The 10562-nt window shown below is 46.9% G+C and overlaps 1 protein-coding gene across 2 annotated transcripts; it reads right to left on the bottom strand.

The window, feature by feature from the left end:
* Positions 1-826: 826 nt before the first annotated feature.
* On the bottom strand, positions 827-10546 carry LOC106611638 (elongator complex protein 1). 2 transcript variants are annotated; one of them, XM_014212050.2, is made up of 32 exons: positions 10385-10546; positions 10042-10203; positions 9769-9921; positions 9449-9509; positions 9258-9338; positions 9074-9159; positions 8884-8983; positions 8677-8767; positions 8414-8537; positions 8204-8297; positions 7770-7976; positions 7292-7456; positions 7028-7112; positions 6770-6934; positions 6583-6689; positions 6335-6414; positions 6136-6189; positions 5710-5946; positions 5427-5579; positions 5240-5359; positions 5039-5121; positions 3338-3423; positions 3108-3256; positions 2796-2919; positions 2607-2704; positions 2322-2523; positions 2087-2211; positions 1937-1997; positions 1702-1815; positions 1446-1557; positions 1196-1323; positions 827-978 (listed from the first exon to the last, which is right to left on the bottom strand). In XM_014212050.2, exons 2-30 carry the CDS (start codon positions 10189-10191, stop codon positions 1520-1522), a joined length of 3393 nt encoding a protein of 1130 aa, XP_014067525.2. In that variant the 5' UTR covers positions 10192-10203; positions 10385-10546; the 3' UTR covers positions 827-978; positions 1196-1323; positions 1446-1519. The 2 variants fall into 2 exon arrangements, with proteins under 2 accessions (XP_014067525.2, XP_014067526.2); XM_014212051.2 differs by lacking the exons at positions 827-978; positions 5240-5359 and having other exon boundaries at positions 1195-1323.
* Between the last annotated feature and the right edge of the window lie 16 nt (positions 10547-10562).

Consider the following 10562-nt stretch of genomic DNA (forward strand, 5'->3'; position numbering starts at 1 on the left):
ATATAGACACTGAATTAAAAGAGAAAGTGACAAGGTGCAATACAAGCTTCCAGATGGGGATTCTCTCTCATTGGGTAAGGAGTGTTCTTTGTCCAGAGGTGCTATTCCAGCCAAATATGATTGGATCCCATGATCCAAGACTTCCTATTATGGTCATGAACTGTACCAATAAATGTGACAAACTGAAGAGAGACATACTACAAAAAAAATCCTAATATGCAAAGGCACAATGTTCACTGGTCTTCCATTAAATGGCATCATGCAGTGGGACTACGGTTGTGGCATCCCAAGAGCGTCAAAACACATTGTGGCTCGGAGGTTATAAATTGTACCATTTAACAAGACAGAGCTCTGTTCGTAATACCTTAGTCATACAAGAATGACAAGAGATCCAGTATCCATCTTTATTAATAGGATACATTTATGATAAGATGATTATTGCTTTACAGTTAAAAGAAAACTGATGACAAAAAGCTACTTCAGAATACTCAGCTTCCACTTGACACCGTTTCTCATTTTTGGGGGTGGTGGGGTCTCTGAATCTGCAAAGAGGAAGAGCATATTTTATTAATAAAACTAAAAAGGGAATAAGAACATTTTAGCACCTAGTATTGCTAAACAAATAAGTAAATAGTATGTTTTCAATAGCAATAAATAGGAATACTACTAAAACGCACCTTGGGTTGCTGAGGGTCTTGGCTGTTGAAATGAAGCCATGATGCTGTTGGCTGTGGAGTTAGGACCTGTGATCTGAAGAACAAAATGGAAACAGGTTAAATGAGCTCTAAGAACAAGTGTGTGTGTGTGTGTGGTGTGTCTCTCTCACCGGTGCCTGGGTCTGCTGAAGACCCTCCTGCCACACCTCGGGAAGGGCCACCTCTATCATTTGGAGAGCCTCCCCATAGGCATGTTGCAACCTCCCCGCCTGTCCGTCAAACTGGAACAGCACCAGGGCCTTCAGCAGGCTGTGCACCTCTTCTGCAGGGGTGGAACAAAACAATGTAAATCACACAGGAGCTGCCCACACCACTCTACTGTTTAAGTAGCACTATAACAAACATGAAATAAGACAAAAACTACTCCAACCAGGTAACTGTAATTCCATTGAGGATTTCAGAGAAAATCATTGTGTGAGAGAGTAGGCCAACGGGATGAAAGAGGGAGAAATAAAGGGGGAAGGGTGTGCATCTCCCACCTCTCATCTTGTCCACAGAGTGGATGATCTCTGCCAGGGCATGCAGCAGGGCCATGTCCTCTAGGGGGGTCCCTTCCTTCAGACTCAGCTTCTTGCGCTCGGCCTTCCGGCGGTTCTTAGACGACCTCCTGAGATACAGAGGTCAGTTCCTATCTCATAGTGAGACTGCTGACACCTTACTCCCAAACCCACATCTAGACCCACTAGGTATTTCATGTCATTTATACAGATGTGTAAAGTGCTGACTCACGAGGAGATGCGGGAGTTACTATGCGAGTACTTGGAGCCGGCATGGCTGCCTGTCATCACACTACTGGCCTCTGACTAGAGCTCTGCCTCCGGACAGTCTGGGACATCCTCATCTAGAAGGAGAGACAGAGCAAGAGACAGGGAGAAACAGAGCGAGGGAGGCAGGTCAATGTAACATGGACAAGCCAAATTGTCAGAGTCTTAAAACTACTATAAACGGTATACTTGCGTAAGTAACGAAACAATTAATGGTTTACCCAGTAACTCCAGCCTGGCTTTTTCCTTAAGCTCCCGTACCACAGACAGACGGGTTTTGTGACGAGTGAACATCGCCTTCTGAGCTTCCAGGTAAGAGGTCTGAGAACTACATGCTAAAGACAGTGTTGATAAAAACAATGCATATACATTTGGTGCCATGAAGATGACCTATATAACAAATATATTGAACATTGAAATATCATTAGCACTTTGTCATGCAAAATGGGGGTTTACCTTCCAAGAGAGCTGGTTTGAGGTTTGTTTCAATGATGTCTTGTCTGTTGTACAAATACACCTAGAACAGACAAGAGAATGTAATTTTGTCTTGGTTTGGGAAATGTTTGAAGAGTGTGTTGAACGATGGAAGCCATCTTGTTAACTCACCAATCGAAGTGCTTCTTCCCAGACTGCACCTGTGATCAGAGCTGAGATGGCCTCCTCACACTCCTTGGCATACCGCTCCAACAATATGGCCGCCTCCGCATATCTTCTGAGCTCTATCAGTTTCTCTGAAATGATAAGGGGGAAATTTGAAACCAAATGAGCAGCACATACTGAATATCACAACAACTTTAAAGACTTGATGGTGGAGCTGTGAGGCGCGGAGTAGCCACTGTACCTGCCAGGTCCCTGGCCAGCAGTGCCGGCTGGTCAGAAGGCAGGGGGATCTGCTCTGCCACACAGAGGGCGTTCCTCCAGCTGGCACTGCCCACAAAGGCCTGGAGGGCGCGGGTCGCCTCGCCGCAGCGCCACAGCAACAACCCTGCCTGCTCCGCCTGCTGCTGCTCCACCAGGTACTCGGCGTAGGCACAGCTCAGCGCCTGGACAGAGGTCAGGGGTTAGAGATCAGAGACATAACAGTAGCACACAGTGCGGCTACTTATTTATTAAAAATGTGCATTACCTTGTACTGAGGGCTGTCTGTTGGGTAGAGCCCCAGGGCTTCACTATACAGCCTCTGGTCCTTCACCAGATTCAGGGCCTCGGTGAAGTGCTCCTCACCTGGCACAAAACCCAGTTTAGGTCATTCATTTCAAATGATGAATTGTCAGCTTGATGACATGCTGAGATGACCATGGCAGGACACACTCACCACACTTGCTGAGGTGATGCAAGGCCTTCCTGTATCTCTTGAGGTGTTTGTCGATGGTGTAGCGCTGGTAGTTGGGCTCTAAAGTCTTCAGCATGTTCAGGAAGGGAAGGTACTCTTTGGGGTCCTTGAATGTTTGGGAAGGCAAAGGAGAATCAAAATCGCTTTAATATCCATAAATATGTATGTTTCTCTATTTGCAGTCGTTTCTCTATTTGCAGTGAACGTCCAGTCGTCCACCAAAGTTTCTGCAGCAATGGCTTCATCACGGTAACGATATTAGGTACTGTTCTGTACAATTCGACTGTCACTCACCTTTTGGGACTTCTCGGCCACCATGAGGACCAAGTCAAAGTCGTAGGTGCCCAGAGAGTGTTCATACAGCTCGTTGACATTAACCAAAAACAACAGGTACTTCAGAGCCTCCTCCGCACTCACTGCGTTGGCAGCACTAGGTGGGTTCACTACAAATACACACATTACATTTCAGATATCTTGATAACAATTCCTTATTCGTCTTGCTGATCTGCTCGTGTCCGTTTTACCTCGAAGCTCGTGGACTTTCTGCAGGGCAACCTCCAGCTCAGGAACAGTCTTCTTCACATGTGACATCAAAATAGACAGACAGTACCTGAGGATGATAAGGACAATATTATTATTTTCTCTATCAAGAATCTTGTAAAAGAAACATGATTTAAGTGCAATACTAAACTCGGCAAAAAAAAGAAACGTCCTCTCAGTCAACTGCGTTTATTTTCAGCAAACTTGTGTAAATATTTGTATGAACATAACAACATTCAACAACAGACATACACTGAACAAGTTCCACAGACATGTGATTAACAGAAATGAAATAATGTGTCCCTGAACAAAGGGGGGGGGGGTCAAAAGTAACAGTCAGTATCTAGTGTGGCCACCAGCTGAATTAAGTACTTCAGTGCATCTCCTCCTCATGGACTGCACCAGATTTGCCAGTTCTTACTGTGAGATGTTACCCCACTCTTCCACCAAGGCAACTGCAAGTTCCCGGACATTTCTGGGGGGGAATGGCCCTAGCCCTCACCCTCCAATCCAACAGGTCTCAGGCGTGCTCAATGGGATCCGGGCTCTTCGCTGGCCATGGCAGAACACTGACATTCCTGTCTTGCAGAAAATCACACGAGCAGTATGGCTGGTGGCATTGTCATGCTGGAGGGTCATGTCAGGATGAGCCTGCAGGAAGGGTACCACATGAGGGAGGAGGATGTCTTCCCTGTAACGCACAGCGTTGAGATTGGCTGCAATGACAACAAGCTCAGTCCGATGATGCTGTGACACACTGCCCCAGACCATGACGGACCCTCCACCTCCAAATCGATCCTGCTCCAGTGACTCGTCAGTGAAGAGCACTTTTTGCCAGTCCTGTCTGGTCCAGCGACGGTGGGTTTGTGCCCATAGGCGACATTGTTACCAGTGATGTCTGGTGAGGACCTGCCTTACAACAGATATACAAGCCCTCAGTTCAGCCTCTCTCAGCCTATTGCGGACAGTCTGAGCCCTTATGGAGGGATTGTGCGTTCCTGGTGTAACTCGGGCAGTTGTTGTTACTATCCTGTACCTGTCACGCAGGTGTGATGTTCGGATGTACCGATCCTGTGCAGGTGTTCTTACACATGGTCTAAAACTGTGAGGACGATCAGCTGTCCGTCCTGTCTCCCTGTAGCGCCGTCTTAGGCGTCTCACAGTACGGACATTGCAATTTATTGCCCTGCAGTCCTCATTCCTCCTTGCAGCATGCCTAAGGCACATTCATGCAGATGAGCAGGGACCCTGGGCATCTTTCTTTATGTGTTTTTCCAGAGTCAGTAAAAAGGCCTCTTTAGTGTCTTAAGTTTTCATAACTGTGACCTTAATTGCCTGCCGTCTGTAAGCTGTTAGTGTCTTAACCGTTCCACAGGTGCATGTTCATTCATTGTTTATGGTTCATTGAACAAGCATGGGAGACAGTGTTTAAACCCTTTACAATGAAGATCTGTGAAGTTATTTGGATTTTTATGAATTATCTTTGAAAGACAGTGTCCTGAAAAAGGGACGTTACTTTTTTTGCTGAGTTTAGTTCAAATGCTCTGTAAATAGTGCAATACAAAACAAATGTTATTTGTTTTCAATGACAAAAAGGATAAGGATAACCCATATCAAGAGAACACGCACTTGTGCTGGTCCATAGATTCCATGGTGCAGCACAACGCATCACACACAATATCCACCTTTTTCCCCACAAGCCGCAGGGGCCGACTGTCCTGTAGTGTTCACTGGACAAGGGTACATTGTTGTAGTGGCATCTTCCTCCCTGAAAAAGGACAAAATAAGTACATACTGAAACTAATGACAATTTCCTAAAAATGCATTACAAATGGGCATCGTTTGTGATTGTTGTAGAAAAAAAACAAAAGGCTGAACGTTCTTACTTGAGCTCTGTGAGGAACAGGTTGATGTGATTGATAGAGTCCAGCTGTCTCAGGAAAGTCTCCACGCTCTCTAAAAACACCTGCCCGAAAGCCAACCACAGTCTGGTTGCATGTGCCATTCTACACCAGAAGGTCACAGCCAGGTGAGTTGAAAAAGAAGAAGCGACCTGGTTGTGCGTTTACCCACCTTGGTGTTATGGTCGTAGATCAGGTTGAGGTTGATCCGCAGCTTCCTCATGCACTCAAAGGCCTCTCGGAACTTCTGACTGTCCAGCCACTTTCGGAGCTGAGCCAACACCAGTGCTCGATGGTGGATGGTCTCCAGGTTACCGCGAGGCATCTGCAGACACACATCCAACGTGCTCAAAAAATCAACACGACCAGAGGCGTAGTGCTAAGCAATATGGGTACGAGCGATGATGTAACCTGGTTTTTTAAATTTGTTTTATGACAGATGGAACAGTTCAGACCTGTAGGATGAGCCTGGTGTCCTGGGGGACCATAGTGACGATTCTGGAGCCCCTCTCTACCCTGCGGAGAGTCTCGTCATTCTGGTCATTCTGATTCTGACCTCCGTCGGCAGCCAAGGCCACCCGCAGCCCTTTGACAGTGAGCGTGGTGAGTCGGAAGCAGCGGCAAGTGTGCGAGTGTGTGGTGAGCAGCAGGAAGTCGTCGTAGACCACGAAGGAGGAAACGTTGGAGGCCACCTGTGGATGACGAACAGAGGGAGGCAATGACACAAATCAAATTGGTGAATAAAGTCAAATGTTTTTAATGAATATGACATGAGTGCCAGTCACTGCAGCTAATTCATTCAAGTAAGAGGTGTGTTTGCATCAATCACAATGGTAACTCTGCCTTTGTGCTGAATCACCAAGGCAAAACAATAGACATACCTCTGTCTCACCAACAAACAGGTGAGATCGGTCCGTAAGCCCTAACAGATGCTCCTGTTGACAATACCCCCCAAAAAATCCCCTTGATTAGAGACCAGGAGGTAGGTACTTTTGGCATAATCAAAATGATCAAATCACCAAACTATAGTAATATTGCTATTTTCTGTGAGAACAGTATTCAGTTAGATTGTTTCCTTACCTCTTCTATGGTAAAGAGGGCCGTCTGCACACAGGGATCTGGGAAGTCCTGCCACTCCACCACACTAGGCATCAGAGAGTCTGGGGACACCATACACAGATCAAATTATAATATTTTTTATTATAATTATTATTTCAATTTTACATACAGGGCTGTTCAAGCTGGAGACAGAAAAGACATCATGATCTAACTCTGCAAGCAAGTCTACAAGCAATATTCTCATAACCCAGGAAGTAGTCGTTACTGACCCCAGAGGAACTTCCTGATCTGGCCGTCCTCCAGCTGCAGCGCCACCGTGCCCGTCTTGGAGCTGTGACACATGCTGATCACGTGACCTTCAACCTCCACATGTGACCTGGGGATAAAGAAACAGTTAGGGGGACATTTGACAGCACATATGTTGCATTGTTGTCGTCAACTATAATTCCTCCTTACCTGATCTCCAGGGTTGGCTGGGGGCCCTGGGCCTCTGAGGGTCCCAGGATGAGCATCTTGGACTGGGACGGCCCGTCTGTACTGGCCCCCACCCCCAGGAACACATCCTCCCTCAGCCACAGCAGCAGACGCAGTGCCAGGGGCTCCTCCTGATCCACCGCAACCCTGCAACACAGCCACAATGTTAGGGCGCAATACAACGTTAGTGTGAGGGTCATAATAGAAAAAGCTTTGGATGAATGACTGTCCCGATTGTACCTGTAGGTTGCCTTTAGCTTAGGGGCGTGTGTGACAGATCGGAATCCTCCCAATCCAGCTGCAGGCTCACTCAGTTCCTCAGTACCTGAACACATAACCAGACTTTATGTACCCAGTACCCGTCTTAATGAATTAACAGCACAGTATGAGTGGGAAAGGAGATGTAGAGGAAAAAGCGGCCATGGAGATACATGTATCAAGAGATTAGGGGCGAAGAGAGAAGAGTAACGGCAGAGAAATAAGAGGAAACTTCAGATGGCCCACCTTGGCCGTAGACAGAGATGTGTCCGTCGGCTGTGAGCGCTGCCAGCTCATTGGTCCTCTGGCGCTGGAAGGTCACCAGGTTGACGGGGGCGGGAAGCTGAAGGTCGTAGGCACACATGGGCGGGGGCACCACACACTGACGAAACGTTGATACGAGGACCTTGTCTACAAAACAGAGGCATTCAGACAAGCTCGATGCGTTTTAGATACTCCATATCTCCCCTGCTCTAATTCATTGACCCTTTTTGAATACTTAAAAAAAAAAAAAAAAACACATTTCCTTCCTTCCTGTCCTTGAGGAAATCACTGATCTGACACAGTGTGGTTTGTGAAAGCAATGGGGTTGGAAACCATGTCTTCATCTATCCACTCACGTACTATATATATATATAGTACATACATACATACATACATACATACACACACGTGTGATCTGTCAAAGATGACTATAAACAAGTTCCGTGTCTGACTGACTCACCGTCGTCATGCCCGTCCTCCCCATGGCTGCGGTCGGTGCTCCAGCCCCAGTCGTAGTTCAGGCTGACCCAGCCTCGGGTCACCAGGTGCAGCCGCAGGGGCCTCTCAGGAACCCAGCTCACGTAGGCTGGTGCCCTCTGGGGGTCGCTGCCGAAGTACAGGTTCTGCTTCAGGTACCAGTGGTAGTTACCTACTGTCCACAACTGAACTGGAGGAGGGACGGAGAGGGAGTGAGGCAGGGGTAAATAAAACGCTGTGCCGCGGTTGGCTTCATCCTTGATACTACAATGTATGCTGAACGTCCCTCCAGATCAGTTTAACATATTAGAACATCTACTTGGTAAAAAAGGCAACAAATTGACTGAAAGACAATTTGATTAACCAATGTTATAAATGTAAGAAATTATATTGGGAGTAATGGGAAGAGTATCTTACTGTATGTGTTGACTTGACCCCCCTCTCCCGGTGTCATGTCCTCCAGCCACACAGCCAACACAGTCGAGTCACTGTTCCATAGCAGCTCCTTCACCTGCAACAGTCACACAGATCTAGGATCAGTTGCCCTCTCCAAAGCCTAACCATTAAGAACAAATGATAAACTGATCTTAGATCAGTGTGTATAGTATTTGTGTGACCATCACCTACCTTGACCTGTTCTTTGCCAAAGGGCAGGGTGAAGTCCCCGTGTAGGAGGCCGTTCTTCTCCATAAACACCACACTGTGCTTGTTAGGATGACGCTGTGTTGCCGCTATCAAACTACCCGACGGTCTGAAACAAGGCATTGGTGTCAATATAGCTCACACGCAAACCATGTTGTGATACTCGTCGTATTTTAGTTACCTAAACCCTACAATATAATACAACAAGGTAAGCAAAGATGTTGAAGGATTCTCCACAGAAATCTTACTTCCAGCACAGTGACTGCTCCAGACCGTTGACGGTTTCACTTGTCGACTGTAAGACACACTCTCTGTTCCACACTCTGACCTTCCTGGCACCTGAAACACCACACATATGCAATGCATGTGACACCAACACAATCTACAGTATTTATCGTTTTACAGTAGTTGTTTCACTTCACTCCTCAGAGTTTGTGAAAAACATTGACTCTCACCAGTCAGGGGGCAAACAGCGCTCACAGCGAAGAGCTGCCCGTCTCCTCTCCAAGTCACCCTTGGCCTGCGGTCGTCCCACGACATGGCCGGCTGCACCTCCTGTCACAGAGAGAGAGAGGGCAGGGACAGAGACCATCAAATAGTGTTCAACTGCTCTTTTTAGGGTGAAAGGTGAATAATACTCCTTACTATAGTCTTCCTCTGGGCAGCGTGCTTTCCCTCTGAGCCATGGAACTGGGTTTCTTTCTTCCCCCAGCCCACTGTGATAAACTTCCCTAAAAACACATAAAAAGGGTGTGTCAGTCAACCATATGCGTAGTGTACACAGGGATTTTACATTATGGTCCCATCTTAATGTGATTTGATCACTTACCCTCTCCAAAGTCATCCTGATGGATCCCAAACTCCGTGATGGGTTCTAAGTCTTTGGTCATCATGATAATGGTGTCCTGACCTGGAAGGTATCAAGAAAGAGAGCATTACTTCCGATGGCTCATGATAGACCCCATGAACAATAGACTATTCAATAAATGACCATCATCTGGAGGTGGTTGGTGTACTGACCAGTGGTGAGTGACCAGCTCATGGCTGACAGACCACTGTCCACACTGCCCACACACTCCAGCTGAGATGGACACCCACGTGAAAACAGAGGCAGAACATTTACGTCATTTAGCAGACGCTCTTATCCAGAGCGACATATGGTAGTGAATGCATACATTTCATACATTTTTTCTCCGTACTTGTCCCCCGTGGGAATCAAAACCACAACCCTGGCGTTGCAAACACCATGCTCTACCAACTGAGCCACACGGGACAGACCTGTTATGCGTGCAATCTTATGTCATTTCTATGAACAGGGTTACTACTTCAAATCTCGATACCTGGTTAGTGTTCAGATTGTAGAGAATGACATCACCAGTGGCTGTAGCCACACACACAGACTCCTGGTCTGGTAAGTCTTGGATACCAACAACTGTCCCACCGCCATCCTCTGGAAGATAGCGCTCCACTGTCAATGACACCTCATTCACCACCTGAACATGATGGGTATAGGAATAGTTGAATACAGTGTGTTAGTGCTGGGCTGGAACAAAAACATGCACCCTGTGGCTCTCCAGGACTAGGATTGGAGGACACTTCTATGCGTAAAGTACCTGGCCAGCTCGTGTGTCCAACTCTGTGACGGAGTATTCTGAAGCGATGAGCACGGTGCCTGTGTCTGTCCGAACAGTGAAACATTGCGGCGTGCCCGGGCCTTGCAGCTTCAAGCAACGATGGCTCTTCAGCAACCTCAAGTTGCGCATCACACACAAATCCTATTTACCCACACACAGATTGCGGGCAATGAGCGTTGATTAGCATCTGTAGCTTGCAAGCTAGCCAATATGGAAAGGTAGCTAACTAACTAGCTGTGCGTGCAGAGACAAGCCATGGCATTGGATTGTTAACGTTAAAATGAATAAGTTACATGATGTGACACAAAGCTAAGTAACCTACCTTTGCGTAGCTCCAATAACATTTACAAAAGCTAACGTTACTGCATCAACAACACACACACACACACACACACACACACACACACACACACACACACACACACACACACACACACACACACGCTGCTCGCTGTCAAATGATTCACCCTACAACCCTGAGGGTAAAATGCTGAAATACG

This window comes from Salmo salar, chromosome ssa09 (genome assembly GCF_905237065.1).
Source record: "Salmo salar chromosome ssa09, Ssal_v3.1, whole genome shotgun sequence".
NCBI classification, from domain to species: domain Eukaryota; kingdom Metazoa; phylum Chordata; class Actinopteri; order Salmoniformes; family Salmonidae; genus Salmo; species Salmo salar.

Bases quoted from the DNA above. Each gene is read 5' to 3' on its own strand.
- LOC106611638 (XM_014212050.2), bottom strand. From the start codon at position 10,191: ATGCGCAACTTGAGGTTGCTGAAGAGCCATCGTTGCTTGAAGCTGCAA. The intron at 9,160-9,257 runs GTAAGTGATCAA...ATGTGTTTTTAG, and splicing joins TCAGGATGACTTTGGAGAGG to GGAAGTTTATCACAGTGGGC. The intron at 5,122-5,239 runs GTAAGAACGTTC...GTCCTTTTTCAG, and splicing joins CTGTTCCTCACAGAGCTCAA to GGAGGAAGATGCCACTACAA.